The 18,028-nt window shown below is 34.9% G+C and overlaps 1 protein-coding gene and 1 pseudogene across 1 annotated transcript; both read right to left on the reverse strand.

The window, feature by feature from the left end:
- Positions 1-13,755: 13,755 nt before the first annotated feature.
- On the reverse strand, positions 13,756-15,299 carry LOC141697888 (putative fructokinase-7; annotated as a pseudogene).
- A 6-nt stretch (positions 15,300-15,305) lies between these two features.
- LOC141697897 (uncharacterized) lies at positions 15,306-16,817 on the reverse strand. Its single transcript, XM_074502456.1, has 5 exons — positions 16,575-16,817; positions 16,345-16,494; positions 15,972-16,062; positions 15,800-15,892; positions 15,306-15,352 (listed from the first exon to the last, which is right to left on the reverse strand). Exons 1-5 carry the CDS (start codon positions 16,815-16,817, stop codon positions 15,306-15,308), a joined length of 624 nt encoding a protein of 207 aa, XP_074358557.1.
- Between the last annotated feature and the right edge of the window lie 1,211 nt (positions 16,818-18,028).

Here is an 18,028-nt window from a genome sequence, read left to right on the forward strand (position 1 = left end):
AGAATTTTAGAAGTGTATTGGTACATAATTTATAAAAATGTTCTTTATTTGATGTAGACGTACATTTAATGTGTTGTGAGCATTAAAAATAAAAGTAATTTCAAAAAAGATAGAAAACGTAGCAATTTGTACCGTCTAAAATTGGAACTACAAGTGTGTGAAATAGTTCATCCATAAATTAAAAATGGAACTATGACATGGGAAGGATATTCATGAAACTGTTGATATTAGTGATACAACGTAAAAAATAAAGAAAACATTTAAGTCAAATTTGTTCATCAGACATGTAAATATCGAAAATGTAATCCTCATTGTGTAATAGTCTGTGTTGTTCTGCTTCCGTAAGCTCTCTACCAGAAGCACGAACTGAATCTTGTGCTAGTTCAAAGATATAATAAAGACTCCAACGCAACAACATTCGGTTATTTTCCCTCCGAATACAAGTCACGACTTTAACCACTTTTCGCCTTAATTCAGATCAAGGAAGATAATCCTCAGGGCGAGGATATATAGATGAGGAACGACGAAGCGAAACCTTTACACTCATCATAATTAGATCATGTGTAAGACTTTCAAATTCTTCATGTCGAAATGCCCATTCTCGGCATACACCAGCAAAGTACTACATGGGATCGCTTACCCTAAGACTACGATAACCGTCATCTCTTTTTTGTAGCAACCACTTGTGATTTGTGGACGATAACATCGTAGTACTGTATGGATGAAATATGTGTGAGGGTGTAAAATTTATATAGTATAAGTAGTTGGGTGATAATGAAAAGTTAATAAGCCTAACAGTTGTGGATGAGAAAAGTAATGAAGATGTACAGGCTATTAATTTTGTTGATGTACGTATCATTATTTCAAACCATGTGAAATGTAACAATAATTCATAGACCCTTATCCCGTGAGTACACAGTAAAAACCACATGCAAGTAATTTCAATAATTCTGAGAAAAAATACTGAAAAGGTCCATGTGGAAGGACACATAAAAAACAACAATGACAAGTCAAATCATATAAATGAAATATAGAGGAAAATATAACTATTTGATAAAAGTTTTCACTTTTTGCAGATGAAATGAAAAAAAGTCATTGCATTTACTTGTATCAGTGTCAAGTCATTTCGTGTTTTTATGATATACAGATGAAAGCCTGAAATTAGGCCAGAAGTCACATGTAAACTTATCCTATTAATATCTTGAATATCCTATTACAACCACATGTTTAGCTTATAAATATATACTTTCATGTAACCCAAAACCACAACAATCTCTCATATTGAAGTAAAATCTTAGAAATGGATAACGGGAAAAAATTGCAACCTCCACAACACTATTCTCAGGTACGCATCCAGAAGCAAAATGAAGTTTTTAAGAAGAAATTGATTGAAGAAGAAAAGGCTAAGAAGAGAGCCGCTTACGAGCAAGAGGATTTCATGAGAAGGATGCGAAGGATGAAGGCTAGAGAAGAGAGAAAGGGTAAAGACTGGGTCTCAAATCGTGATAAGTTAGATGGATTTGGACCGTTGAACTTTCAATTGATAGATGCCTCCATAGAAGAATCGGATAAATTTGAGAAGTCTTATAAAGACTGTTTCATTATCAAGGAGGAATTTGTTCGTGGGAAGGAAGGAATCCATGATAAGTACCATCGAATGTAGGAAGAGATGATTAAAAGAGAAGATGATGAAATAACACAGTATGTTGTAGATGCGGAAGAGGCTTAGGAATTAAGGGAAATCAAGGATGCCAAGAAACGCGAGAAATATGAGGTTGCGGATGGAGAGTATGATGAGTATTATGTTGACATTGTGGACCCATAAAAAACTGTAGCGTTGATGGTGATCATGTTGTCATTATGTTTCCATTTCATTTTTTTGTTTTCATTGATGTATGATTTTAGTTTTTTATTATTTCCATGTAACGTTATTTACAGAATGTGAAAGTTTTAATTTCTTTAAGTTTGAAATTTTTTAATATTATTTACCAAGCACTTTGGAAAGTAATACCATCAACGAAAGTGACTAGATCATGGCATAATAAAAACAACAAGTCTGAAAGTGACCGGAACTAATAATAATAAGTCTGAACTGAATACGTAATGAAAACATGGAATAATAAAAATAACAAGTCTGGAAATATGAGAAACAGTATTGATCAACTACAGAACCTCCCGCCGGTGTGGCATAGCATCCCCTTTCCTTCACTGCTCTACGGGGTTGATGTCTCAGCTGTACAGGAGTATCAGGTTCCTCATCGTCATCATCCTGCTCATCACTGTCATCCTCCATATCTGCCTCCTGCATGACAGGGGGTGTAAGTATCTGACGCCCCTGCTCAAATCTCTGTGAGGAGGTATCATGTACTAACCAATGGTCGAACCCCCCTAGCCAGGGTCTGGAAAGAAAAGCCCGAACCACATATCTCGGGTGAGAAACCGTATGTAGGCTGTGGAAAAGCCTTAACCACATGACCGTAATCACTCTGAGTAGAATGGCCACAACTGGATCCAGCAGCCCAAGCACTAAGAACAGCATAAGGGGCCTGAGTAGTGTGGCCCATAGTAGATGTACCTACATAAGGGCTCTGGGCCTTAGTAGTTTGGCCAAAAGTAGATTTATTAACATCATGGTTCTGAGAACTCTGCCCCCAGAAAGACCCACCAGCATCATAGACCTGTGAACTGTGACCCCCAAGTAGACATATAAGAAGCTCCCTCTCCCTGAATGAAGTGGTCCCAGGTACGCTCAGTATGTCCATGCCCCTGAGAATTATGCTCCCAACCTGAGCCAGATGAGGTGTATAACAAAGAACCCTCTCCACCTGATGGATGAGGCCAAGGCTCCCAACCATCCCGAGGAGCTGGTGCAGCATGAAGAAATGCATTACCTAACATACAGGCATGAGCACCGCTAGTATGTGGGGTAGCAGGAGCTGGATGTGGGGGCCTCAGTAAAAGATATGTGAAACCTATGGTGTCTAATGTGCCATGTAAACCCTGAAGCGCCTCATCCACAGTATCATCATCCTCAGCAACGCCGGAACCCCGAATCTGGTGGTAGGCAGCGGACAAGCCCTCAACCTGTATTGAAAACATATAAATATGTTTACATAAACTCATATTGTGACAAATGAAGATGTAGTAATCTAAGAAGAGAAATCTTATAGCCATGGGTAGGTGGCCTTACGACCCCTGGAAACCTTGCTGGTCCCTCCAAATCCTGGGGTTGATCATAAAATGCCTAGTGACTCTATCGTACCCATGAGGACACTCAACTGCACACATAGGTCTGTAAGATGGTGGCCCAAGCACGGCAGTGTGACGTGACTCCCAAAGTTCACGCACCCTACTAAACTAAAAAGGCCATCCTCTCTGACCCCTATGGAAAGAATCATGGTCTGTAAGCGGAGATTCAGTAGGGACTTGCTACAAGTATCCAAACTGTCTCGTGACCCTATTAGTGTAGCACCACTCCATCCATGTCAAGAAAATGAGGGGAGAAGGTGCACTAATAAGTGATAGCTCAAGCTCAGGGATGTCTCATGCCTCAACCACGCAATCATCGTAGGGCCTCCACCTGAAGGAATCCTCGGACATGGTATCTAGGTCATAACGAATGCCGCGTAACGAATGTGTCTGCACAATCGTAACATCCAATGGGACCATCCACCTAAAGCCAAATGTATTGTGTTAGCGACATGGTTGCAATATTTCTAAACATAACATAAAGAGTCATAGTTAATTTAGCATACCTAAGAGCACGGGGATCTGCATTAAATAAGCATCTCGCTGTCTGGGAGCTAAGGTAGTACAATGCTCATATATCCAAACCTGGACCACATACGCATTCGAAAAATAAATATTTCTTGTACGCATGGATAATGCACCCTACAATATATATGGATAATGCATCTAATAGTATGCATGAAGTATGCAGTGTGTGTAATGTCCTCTACAATACGCATGGATAATGCACCCTACAATATGAAGTATGTTGGGTGGATATGTACCTGTAATAATGTCATGGACCCGCATAGCTCCGTCTTATATCCAATGCTGGCTGAGCCCAAGCAACGGTAAAGATAAGCTAGACATGCACTGCCCTAGCTATAAATACTGACATGAGCCACGTGGCGCACAAATGGGAGGAGGTTCAGAGGCATGCAGTAACCACTATAATTCGGCACAGTAGAACCAATGAGCAGAATCAAGTGTGCATGTGTGTGGTATAGTAGCTCACGCTCATGGTCATCACCAGTAGCTGAGTGTAGACGTGAAAAATCACCGAAATGATGAACCAACCAATTAATCTTAATTTCACCCTTCTTGATGATATCTGTATCTTGCTGTGGATCGGGGGAAACACCAAGAAGCTCATGTAATAACAATGTACCTGCAACCCCTGGAATAGGTAACACGGGACGTCCGAAACTGCGCAGCCCTATATGTAGTAAACATCCTCAAGTGTCACGGTGGCCTCGCAAAAACGGAGATGGAAAGTATGAGTCTCCGGGCGCCATCGATCAAGAAAAGACAATATGAGGCCAACATCATGTCTCATGCTCCCGGTTAGCAGAATACCCATAAAACCAGCTTCTCTTATGGCATCCTAGATAGGTTGTGGTAGTGGATTAGCCTCAATACAATCCCAGTATGTCTTAAAATTTAAGCGTATCTTTAAATGATCATCATTACCCTGCAAGTAAATATGAATTTATACATTTAAAAAATGCATAAAGAAATTTGAAAAGTAAACCAAAAATGGGGAAATAAATGTGTACCGTGCCATCCCAGACAAGTTGTGAACAATGCTTGTTTTGTTGATTAAGTAATTCCCCGTCAATTGGACCCGGGCTGATCATTTGTCATCCAGCCATTTAATCCTGCACAAGAAAGGAATTTGCTATAAGAAAGTGTAAAATCTTAAAAAAACTGGCAACATTTTCACTGTTCTATCACATTACAAATGCTGAAAACACAACTACCAAAAATTAGTCAAAATTTGTAAAATCTAAAAGAAAACGGGCAGTATTTTCGCTGTATTATCACATTCCCATTCCAAAAACACAACCAACAAACTCACTATAACAAGTCTGTAATGCAATAAATGTAAGCAACAAATGAAATAATGTTGCAAGTAAAGAACTATCCCGCGTTATTCAAAATGTAAACAACAACTTAGTTATATTATGAATTAATTAATTTTAATCAATGAATTAATTAACAACATTTAAGCAATTAAGTAATTAATTAAATTTAAGCAACGAAGTAATTAACTAAATGTAAGCAGTTAATTAAATATAAGGAATGTTTTTATTTAGTCATAAATATAAGTAATTAATTAAATATAAGTAATTAATTGAAATTAGGCAATTAATTAAATATAAAAAACTAACTAAATATAAACAACTAATTAATTAGGCATTGGGAATTTTATAATTATGAATGAATAGGCATTATTAATTAATTAGTTGTGGAATAACTAAATATAAACAACTAATTAATTAGGCATTGGGAATTAGTAAAAAGTTAATAATTATTAATTTATATAATATTACTTTGTATTTATATTATTACTAAGTTCATAAATTTATTAATTATTAATTTATTAAGTTCATAACAAAGTTCATAAATTTATATAATTAGTAATTAGTTCATAATATATTATTAATTAATTATTAATTATTAATTAATTAGTTGTTTATATTTACTTTGTTATGAATTTATGAAATATTTCACATTTTTTAATTATTAATATATTATTTAAACTATATATCATTTAAATATTTTTACTAAGTTAATAAATTTATTTCATAAACTTTTATTTATATTATTTCCTAAATTTCATAAATATTTTCCTTAATAATAATATATATTATATTAGCAAAATAATATATTTTTATTTATGTTTCTTTTTGTTGGAATTTTGTGTTGAAAATTCTGATAACCTTATCTTCTGTTTCCCATCTTGAAAATCTGACAAAAAATAGATTTCTCTTACAAAGTAATCTTATCTGAAATGTGAAATGGATAGGATCAGATTTTTCTATGCAAAAATTATTGACAGAATTAGTGATTCACAATAATACTCTTTTTACTATTTATACATGTCCTCATGCACTAAATATGTTCAACACATACTTATGTTCAACATATAGAAAAAGGTATGTTATCCTTATAATTATGTGTATATATACATATATATACATATATACATATATAAAATTATGTTGCTTAATTGTTAATGTTTTCTATAAACGAGGGAAATGGAAAGGCACGTGAATGTCAAATTTTTTTGGGGTGGAGTGGTAATTCGAGAAGGTACTAATATCAACTACTCTATCGATCCCAAAAAAAATGATGTTTATTAGGATTGGTACCACTTTTGATGAGCTTAAATGTCTTGTGTACAATTTAATGAATATTAGTTTGTATCAATGGAATTTGAAATTGAGTTTGAAGTATCTTTACCATGGTCAATACAACTTGGTTGAAGGTTTTTATCAAATTGATATATTATGTGATAATGATGTTACACGCATGTTAAATGTCTCTGCCACGTTGTTGAACGTTCAAGGAGATATTTCTTTGTTCATCGAAACAGAGGAAGTTGATGTTGATGACCCGTACTCTTTCCAACTTAATTTAGGGTCACAACCGACACAAATAACATACGGAAGTAATGTCAACCCAGGGTGGTCAGATCTACATTTTCAAGGTGGAGAGTATAGAGGCGAAACAGCTGAAAAAGGTGGAAGGTATGTAGGGTACAGTAGTCAACATGATGGAGTGTATTGTGGGGGGGCTAGTCAATATGGTGGAGGGTATAAAGGGGGGAGCATTTATAAAATTGATGAAGGTGGTGGAGGTAATGTAGATATGGTGGGTAGAGGTTCAGGTAAGCGGTTAGCCCTCATTGCAGATGAAGTTGTAGCTAATTCATCTAGTAAGGAGAATTTTCACCTTCATGATGATGATGAAGAAGATTCTTCAGGCACCGATGAAAGGGGGGCATTTTGTGAGGAATGAAGAAATTTCTAGCTGTTGGTGAGACTGCGGTGCTGTATGAACAGTTACGTGATAACTCAACAAGATCACAATACTAGAACATGACAGGTTAATAATACTATGACTACACAAGAAATCAGGAAGAATGAAGACAAGGTAAATACAATGAATCAGAAGATTAGAAGAAGGCTGGAAGTCTGTTTACAGGTCATTGAAAGAAGTTCATTAATATGTTCATGCCTCAATGAAGAATAAAGGTTAAAGACTTTCAGGGTTTCAGAAATGATGAAGATTCGGTGTATAAGTGCTACCAGAAGATTTCAGTGTATTGGCATTGATTAAAGATAGAAAGTGTATAAAGCATAGGAATCTGAACAATTGAAGACATGGTATAGACAAAGGTTAAAGAAGACAATTGCAGTCTTGAAACTATACTCACTGACAGGGGTTCATTTATATGTTCAAGCGTTGGTGAAGAACAGTGAATGAAGTATTCAAGATTGTAGTAGCAATGAAGACATTGTCTAAAGTACCAGAAAGGATTCCAGTGAAAGTACATTGTTTGTTGACAGTCAGTGTTAGAAGCAATAGATATTCAACCAATATATATCAACTCAGAAAAATAAGTCAAATTAAATTAGGTTCTCTCAATGCTAGTTGTTTGTGAACCAGACTAGTGCACCAAACATCAGTATACAAGAAAGGATTTTAATTTAATTACAGAAGAAGGTGTTGATACATTGAAGAATGGTTTGACAAGAGCAAGAATATTATAAGTCATAACAGTCTTCTACTTGGTCGCCACAGAACTGGTCGCCATAGAGAAAATCTCTAAGGCACCACATAGGTCGCCATAGAGATTCTCTATGGTACCAGTGGTCGCCATAGGCTCCAGTCACCACAGAAGGAACATGTCTCTACCTGGTCGCCATAGAGCTACATACAGGACTACAAGTGGCTCTCTTGGTCCCCATAGAGGTTCTCTTGGTCGCCATAGAAGTCATGTGGTCGCCATAGAGTTCATCTTAGTACATTGGTCGCCATAGAGGATAACTGGTCGCCATAGAGGATTTACAATCGCCATAGAGCTCTACAGAGACACTGGTCGCCAGAGAAGCTTGCCCTGGTCGCCATAGGAGAGTTATATTCATTAATTCATTTACAGCAATTCAAGGATTTGTGTGGACACAGAAATGCCACATGTCCAATTGAATTGATATAAGTCTACACTTTGAAGAAGAATGAAGTAGTTCTGAGTTATGTTCATCTTCTCTCTCACGGGAGGAGATGATATCACGGGAGGAGATGAAAACAAGAAATAAAGAGTATATAGAGAAGCTCAAGCTTTTTGAATATCTGTTTAACTTCTCACTGGAGTAACGTTATAATGCCCGATTTTACTCTTATATATTCTTAGGGGATTTATAATCGTTACACGGTAATTAAATCCTTAGATAAACAAAAGCTAGATCATTGTATAGGATTTGATTTGTAAATCTTTGTAAAAGCGGGGAACTTTGTTGTTCTTAAATTGTAGCCGGTAAAGTTATTTACCGGAGTGTAGCAACACCCCTCGTGGATTTATATATGAATATATACTTCCCTGAATATCTTGTGTTCCTCGTTTTATCATTCCAAACATTATTTCTCTCAAGAACACGAAACCACTAACCGAGCACTAAATCTATATCCGTTAAAGATTCGAAAGAATTTTTAATTTAGTGATTATCGTATTCAACCCCCCCTTCTACGATAATTCGGGACCTAACAATTGGTATCAGAGCTTGTTGATCGATATACAGATCAGATCCGGTGTGTCAGCCCAAACAATCAAGTTCTCATTTTCAGATTTTTTTAATTTTCAAAAATTATCAACACTTGAGATTTTTGAATTTTAAATAATTTGGACTTAACCATAATTTTTATTTCTGATTTATTTATTTTTCCATAAAATTTAAAATTCTTAAATTTAAATTTTTCTTAAATAATAATTTACATTTTTTTTAATTTTTAAGAAAATTCAAAATTCTTGAAAATTAGATTTTACGTAAATATTTATTTTTGATTAATTTATTTTCTAAGAAAATTGAAAATTTTGGAAATTTAAATTTCTCTTAAATATTAAACTAAGGGTACTCAAAGTATCGGTAGACTGAAGATTCCTTCAGGCGTTAAAGATGATTTTAATCTTTCGAAGAAAACGAAGACCATGTGTTATTCAAATGGAAAATTCCCGAATACGGAAATTGAAGATAATGGTTTTCTTACTCCAATGGAACTGATTTCAAGGCCTACAGACAAAAATTTTGGATCTTCCATAAAGGCTTACTCCATAGGATACCACTGGGTTTTCAGACACAGGAAATGAATGAAATTTAGAACGGGTACAATTTTTCTCGGAGATTTTAAGACAACTCATACAGGCAGGAATTGTGGAGGTCAGAGAGAATAGTGGGGACATACAAATATCTCAATTACATGCATTAAGGTTGGAACCTCGCGACAGAATGTAAGAGTTACTGATAGCTGAATCAGAAGAAGCTCAGGTAGAAGTACTTGAGGGACTGGACGTCAGGGCAGTGTTTCACTCGTCAGGGAAGTTTAGTCGCATCAGATTCACAAGGAGTACATAAGCTATATCCAAGGATCAAGCCTATCTATTCTGAAGCAGAGATTCTTACAGATTTAGTTCAAGAGGTGGTTACAGACTGAGATTGGAACTGAAACAAGGTTTGATAGTTACAGCTATGACAAGACATATGTGTCAAGTAACTATCAGGAATTTTGCTACAACAGAACAAGAAGCTTGACAAACAAGGATGAGTAGGGATTCAGTTGAAGAGTTGAGACAAAGGTGGAATGTTTTCTTAGGGAAGCAGCCAGTCAAAACTTATAGTGCACGGGAAAGAGTTGGGATGGATTAGATGACGGGGATAATGAATATCTTGCTTTCATAGCAATCTCTGAAGATGGTCCAACTCACATATCTCAGGTCTCAAATTCTTGAACCACTGCAATATTTTGTTTTCAATATTCAATGCATGATAAGATCTTAGTGTTTAAATGTTTAACACTCGCACAAGCATGAGAGCATCACATATAGATAATGCTGAACTAGTTTACTAGATTATTTTCTGGTACCTAGGATTGATGCTTAACTTGTGCATGTTACTTTAGATGATCTTAAATATGTGTTTGAATATTTGTTGAACATGACTAATATGTTTTCCAGCATATAAGACCTTTGTTTATGTTTATCTTCTGTATCCTTTTATAATTTGATTTATCCATTTAATCTGAATTGTTTGTTAAGATGTATTAGTTCATAATTGGATTAAGATAGCTAGATGAGATTCTTTAACAGGATTGGATTAGATAGAATTGGTGATTTATTTGTTAATTCTGTTTGTTCCATATCATGCCTATATTGCTTAATTCTTATGTGTCATATTTCTGAATGAATGCCATGTATTTCTAATACAATGCTTGCTTATTTTTATGCCATGAATGCATCTCTTAGTACTTGCATTAATTGTAGAAAGCATGTTTAGGATTACAATAGGGCAAAGACTGCAAGTCCTCCTTATGTAAGGTTGGAACCATTTTTCCCCTAGCCTAGAGACAGATTTGTCAAGGATATCAAAATGGAGAAAATGGTCAGTCAAAGATAAGAATTAGCATGATAAGGTTGTAGCTGTTGGTATCTCTATTTATAGTAAAATCTTTAATCCAACTGGACCCAAACTGATAAGTTGGGTACCAAGAACTGTTAATCCATTTGTGAGTGCAGGACATAACAGGTCAATTAATTCATATGTATTCTTGGTAATTCATACTCAAGGCATATGATCAAAGAAAGAGCCTCACAATCAAATGTGATCAACAAAAGCTATTCTGTCAGTAATCTTTGGAGATGACAACAAAAGTTTTCACTACGGGACAAGCTATACAGAAAAAGGGATGTCATCATGGATTCAACAATTGCTATCACTGATAACAACTAATCATTGGAGTCACTGATAATAATTAAAGCAACTTCCTTGCTGGAGAATCAAGGCACAAATCCTCTTATCAGACAGTTCTGCATCAAAGGACAAAATGTCAATTCAAAGAAGGATTAGTGTCTCATCTGAAGCAGGAAGGTTGAGAAGCTTGCTCTTCTTATAGTAAGGAAAGGAAATGCTCGTGGGTAGACTAGAAACTCTAAAAAGGTGAAGTCAATGGTTTCTACTATAAAGCTTCATCTAATGAAAGTTTAGTTATGACATTGGAAGCTTTCACCCTTGAACATCAACTCAAGGAACTCTTTTGTGAAAAGTGGTTACTGAGAGGACCACCTCATCTGGAATTCAGAAGATGATAAATGTGAGGCATGTCAAAAAGAGGAGTCAAAGACAACATCACATCAAAGTAAAGATATACCTTAGTGATGGTGGTTGACTACTCTTATTAAAAAAAGTTGTTGTTCGTGCATTCTCAAGACAAGACATCACAGATGGTGATTAATCATATTAGAAGATCAAGCTGGAAGCAACTGTAAAAGAAATGATCGTGTGGTCAGATAATGGGACTGAATTCAAGAAGCAGTTATGTTTAATATCTGTAATATCAAGAATATTTTGATACATATTCAGCACTTGGAGCTCCGTGTCATAATGGAGAGGTATAAAGGAAGAACCAGAACTTGATTAAAGTTACAAGGGAAATATCAAGCTAATCAAGACTTTCTAAATATCAAAGGGCTGGAGCAGTCAATACAGTTTGCAACAAGTTAGATCAAGCCTTGATCTGGATGTATACATGAAGACCACTAATGAGTTAATGGCCAACAGAAGCAAACACCGGATAACCTGAAAGTATTTGGAGAGAATGTTCTACAAAAGCAAACAATTAAATGTATTCAGTTGTTTGAAGAACTTGGCATTTGCAACTAAGACTAGTTAGGATATTTTCCATGGCTACTTAGTGGAGTATACAACATACAAGGCATTTTTGGTTGATCAACAGAAGATGATTGAATGTCTAAGTGCACAGTTCAACAACTCAATACTCCAAGTTGTTAATGGAGAAATTAATGGTATTGATGATTCATATCCAAGCAGTGGAATGGAAGTGTATAACACAACTCATTATTTCAATAAAGCCAATCAGCAAGGATAAGGATTTTTAGGAAATCCTAGCAACAGCTTAGGGGGAGCAAAAGAATGATCAACTAGTCAGACACAACATCATATTCAAAATTCAGAGGACACAACAAGAACATATTTGCTGAGACAAAGGGTTTAATATCAAGTCTATTCCCAGAGTCTAGTTCTTAAGTGATCCAGATGGTGGAGTAATGATTAGCAGGGCTACTGAGTGCGAATGATTATTTCTCTAGTTGTCTATCTGAAAAAAAAAACTGAGAATATTATAGAAGCTCTGATAGATCCGGATTGATTGGGTGATTGCAAAGCAAGATGAGCTCAATCAGTCAGCAAGCAGATTAAAGGGAAGCTGGTATCCAAACTAAATGACAGTATTGTAATAGGTACAAGGATAACCAGAAGTCAAACTGGAAGACAATGGCATTATTATGAGGGACAAGGCCAAACTGGATGCTAGGTTATTATCAGGAAGCAGTATCTAACAGATAGCACCAATGACGAGACTTGAGGATATTATGACATATCAGGCACTTGATGCACATTACACTTGGAATTGGACTCTAGTAGAGGTGTACAAGTACACTCCTGGTTGGTGAGTCAAAAGAGGAAGTCAATGCACCACAGTTCATGGACTTTGCAGTTACAGATCTATTGGACTATGTATATCTCTTCTTCACAATCTCACTTCAGGTTGGTATGAACTAGTATACTACTCAAGTAATTGTCAATGACATGATATGGCACTCTAACTGAAGTTACAAGTTTAATATAAACTACTAGAGTCATTATACTAATAACTCTCTTATCACTAGGCACAAACATATTATTTTATATGTGCAGTGATATAATGATAATCACTACTAGAAAAATGCCCTTAGGCATCGGTTATAAACCGATGTCTTTTTTTCAAACCGATGTCTTCGCATATGTAGAGAAAGGTAGGGGTTTTTAACATCGGCTTTTAGCCGATGTTAAAGATCTACATAGACATCGGTTTTCTTATCAAACTGATGTATAATTAGCCCTTTTTTTTAATAACATGTTAAAACTAGATTGTGAAAAATGGTACTTAGGAGGTTAAAAAGCACTATAAACATATAACAGGGAAGAAATTTTAACTGATAGACATCAGATTCTTAAAAAAACTGATGTCTTACTCTGTATTTTACATGGGTTTATTTACTCAACCGACGTTAAACATAACTTATAACATCAGTTTTACTTGAGAAAGCGATGTGAAACTTCTGCTGTAACATCGGTTGCGTAAGTTAAACTGATGTACATTATTCTGGAAGACATCAGTTTTCTTTTGATTTACTTTTATATACTTGCACAAAGCGATGTATTTTAACATTTTAGACATTGTTTTCATTCCTATACTTCGATTTGTTTTGTTAGTTTAGACATCGTTTTTATTTTAAGCAAGTGATGTATTTTTAGTTGCTTCACATCAGTTTTATAATAACCACTGATGTTTGAGTTCTTTTTTTAAAAAATAAGCCCGTGCATTTGTGCATAAACCCAGACAAAAGCAAAAAAAATTACTAAATTAACATCCAACAAACAATCAGAAATATATTAAATTTAACTTCTGTATCTACAACCGAAATCCAACGACATTCTCCGACAACCAACATCTAACTATTCTGACGTCCAACAAACAACCAACATCCATATATCTACAACCAAACATCACTTGTGTATTAATCACAAAAGCTACTTGTGTATTAATCAGCATGTTTACCATGTACAAATTCAAGTCAGAAGCTAAGTTGTTCAGTATCACACCAACAAAAGCATCACCTTCACCAGTTGTGTCCACAGCTTTTACTTTCAAACCAGAAACTCTACCCTTGAATTCCTAAACAAAATGTTTACAAATAGGTTATATATAATCATGCATGCTAGTAGGCTAATTTAGAAATATGTAACTACTCCGTAACTGGTAAGAATACCTTGGTATAGTATCTGCAACCCTCAGATCCTTCTGTTAGTAATAGAAGCTTTAGGTTAGAGTGGTATAAATTTCTTAAAACAACGTTATCATCATAAGGATCATCGCCTCCATTTATGAAAGAAAGTTCGTCCTCGCTTACCTATCATTTCATAAGAGTCTTGTTTAGTGCCAACACAACAATGGCCTATTACTGTATAGTAACATAATGTTACATCATGTCATAACTTCTGTAGATAGCTTATTATAATTGTAAGTGCAAAAGTTCACTCTTTAGAAACTAGACCTTGATGACATCTGTTTGGTCCCAAATGCTCATTATACCGTCCCGAGCAGCATCCGCTGATGGCCATAAGAAAGAATGCAACCTGATATTTTTGCAACTTCCATTGTACAAAGATGAGTAGACCTACATGGTTCTTCAATCAAACTTATTGAACCATAGTGAAAGATTGTTGCATGCTTTAAATATCATAACTGTATATTAATATATGCGACATTAGCATCAAAACCATTACAAGAAAAGATGAACAAAGCAAACCTCTGGATCAGATTTATATCAAGTTATGATTTGCGGAAAAGCATATATTCTCTGGGATTACTAAAAAACATAAATTATCGCTTGTCATCCGACCTGTGTGTAACAAATGCCAGCGCTGTCCTAATAGCTGGGTCAAATCGCATGCCAGAATTATCAACCTTGTTCTCTTTCAAGATATCAGCCAACATGTATCCAAATTCATCCTCCCCATCCTAAGATACGGTAATCAAAGATTTTAATATGATTGTTGCACTTAAGTCGAAGGACGAGAAATTTATACATCGAAGAAAATGCTATGAAACCTATACATAGACATTGAAATGACTGGGCAGGAAAAAGCAGTTCAAAAAATGCATACTATGTTAGAAATATATTTCAATCATGTTCCTCCCCTGATCTTCGAAATGCTAATTCAGATTCAAGTAAATAAATAAAAGGAAACCACACTTGTTGAAGTGAAGTAATTATATTCTTTTAGACTACAACTTTCCTATAAAAGCAGAAGAACCTCCCAGCCTTGATATACCAACACCAACATTAGCAGGAGTACGCCAAGGGCCTTCTTAAAGGCGGGTGCTTCTGCAAGAAAATCACCGCCAATTATGGGCACAAAGTCTATCAACATCTCGCCAAAGCATATTACCATTGATTTTTAATGATGTCCTCCGTTGGAATTTACAGTTACATCATTATAGTAACCTGCATATAGGCAATGACTTCACATTACTAAAAATAGAGAAAATTGATAATTTTATGATTTTGTATTGATTGTAATGATAAAAAGCATTATTAATATAAAATCAAATGGATCATGGGTGACTTGGAAACAAAAGACAGAACTAGTAAAATACAGTAGCCTAAAGCACATAAAGAAGTATCCAAAATTTGAGCTTGTGAAGAATAATAGCAAGAGTTCTTATTTTTATTTTACCCCGTTACTATGAGAATTTTAGAATTAAATGGTAGATCTAGATGTATAAATAAACTACTTTGGATTGCTGAAAGTCACCATTGTCATAAACACTCATGTATCATGATTTTATGACCTTCACCCAAGACCAAGATTTAACTATCATCAGCACCAAATACTCAAAGCTTGAACGGATGATCTATAACAAATTATGGAGGATGGTGAAACATCATTACCTTTAGACTCGAGAACTAGCGCTTTCTTCTTGCGCTCTGCTTCAGCCTGCATCTCCATAGATGCCTTCACTCCACGTGGAGGATTAATATCCCCTAAAAAAAAGGATAAACTGTGAGTTTCTGACAAGTAGCATAAGAGTGTAACAATACACAAGGAGCAACTAATACTCACTAATCTCATAACGAAGGCATTGTAGTCCCCAGTCCTTTGCAGCCTCATTTATTTCCATCGGCCATACGAAAGTAGTAAGTTTTGTATAAAACTTTACAATAATATAGTTTAACACTAATGATTGATAGTTGGCATATTGAAGTGAATAGTGGAATCACAATAACTTTTGTCATGCTAAAATATGCATAGTAGTATTCTTTCAGATTTCTTTAAGTATGTTTAGCATTTTTGGAAACTGTTGAATGAAGTTTTTGTGTAAACAATGTTCAATAATTAATACAACTAAATACTTAAGTCACAAGTGATAGTAATGAGCATACGATGATACAGTGACAGAATAACATAGACTCATAGACTGAAAGTGAAAACTTACCACTATCTTATCATTGAGGGTGTCTCGTTCCTCAAAACTTTTGTCAAGTGTTAGCTTACCAAGCTCACTACGTATAGTTGTCTGCGCAAGCTGGATAACAGTATATAGCGTGTTGTCTGCTCCATAAGACACTAATTTTAGATCCACAATCTACAAGTATTAAGTCCTCGTCATTAATGAAAAAAGCCTAGTTCAGAAACTAATATAAATACTGAAAGGAACAATCATACCTTAACATAGAGAATTCCATCTATAGAGATGCTAACATTGTCCTTGGTAATAGCATTCTGATCTGGAATTTGAATAGCCTCTTTCGTCAAGGAATGAACGTAAGCAATTTTATCAACAAAAGGGATGAGGAAGTGAAATCCAGGAGCAAGAGTCTTCACATATCTTCCGAACCGCTCAACACAAGAGCTTTTTTCTCTGGCACAATTTGAATCCCCCCACAAATCATCAATGAAACATAACATTTCACGATAAACTTAAACTATCAAATTTCATTACCTATATGTATCCACATTGAGATCTAATTTCATGTATACTATCACAAAGTATGCTGGAAAACAATTATTCATAACTATAAATCTAAAACTCCAGTCTACATGGAAACATCTATTACACACACATTATTTGATTTCAAATTCATATCTACCACAAAATTCATATATAACTGCAGGCATGGTTAATTAACCATAAATTCTACAAAAAATTCACAGCACTATTGTATGTTGTAATATTACATATAATTGATTTCATACCTAACTATAATATATGCAAATGCAAACATCAACACCATTGGATGTACTAATTACAAGTTTACAAATAATGATTAATATGCTTGAATTCTGATATTAACAAGTTCGTACTACATTATACAATACGTACCATTATGGAGTTGGATTCCAATCATATACCTAAGCGGAAAATTTAAACACATAATTCATCATATACCACAAAGCATGCACAAAACTCGTAAATAATTACAGATATGCTAAATTTATTGTGTATAATTTAAAAATTAGTACTACTGTATACACGGTTGCAGAGGTCTGAGTTCTGTTTCACCTCGCCTTAGCTTAGCAAAACAAAAAAGAGAATTACACATAATTTAAAAAATCATCAGTAATGTGCCTACTATACAAATAATAACTAGATCCATGCACAGAGCTATAGCTTGTGGCTTATTTTATGCTTTCATAGCTCTTCAGGACAACAATACCAATCTTTGGCAAACGAGTATGAATAAATTGCCACTTTTAAGAATGTGGATATAATCCTTTCGAAAAAAACTACTTGTATACATACCCAACTCTATTAAAATAACAAAGCTACTTGTATACATACCTAATCAAACAAACCCAACTTCTTTCACTAACAAAACTCCAGAGACCTGTAAACAAAATTCTATTAAAATAAAAATATAAATTTGAAAATAAATTCGAAATAAACTTACTTTTCTCATATAAATCGAGTAGACCCAACTTCTTTCAAGATTATTTAGCACCAATCGAACTCGATTTAGGAATTAATCGAGTTTAATTAAAGGTTTGTACAAATAGAGGTATAATTAGGTTTAGAGAGAGTGATTGAGAAGAGAGACAGTGAGAGATGAGAGACAAGAGGGACTGAGAGAAGAGAGAAAAGAGCGAGAGAATGAGAGAGAGAGAGAGAGAGAGAGAGA

This window comes from Apium graveolens, chromosome 2, assembly GCF_009905375.1.
Source record: "Apium graveolens cultivar Ventura chromosome 2, ASM990537v1, whole genome shotgun sequence".
Taxonomy (NCBI): domain Eukaryota; kingdom Viridiplantae; phylum Streptophyta; class Magnoliopsida; order Apiales; family Apiaceae; genus Apium; species Apium graveolens.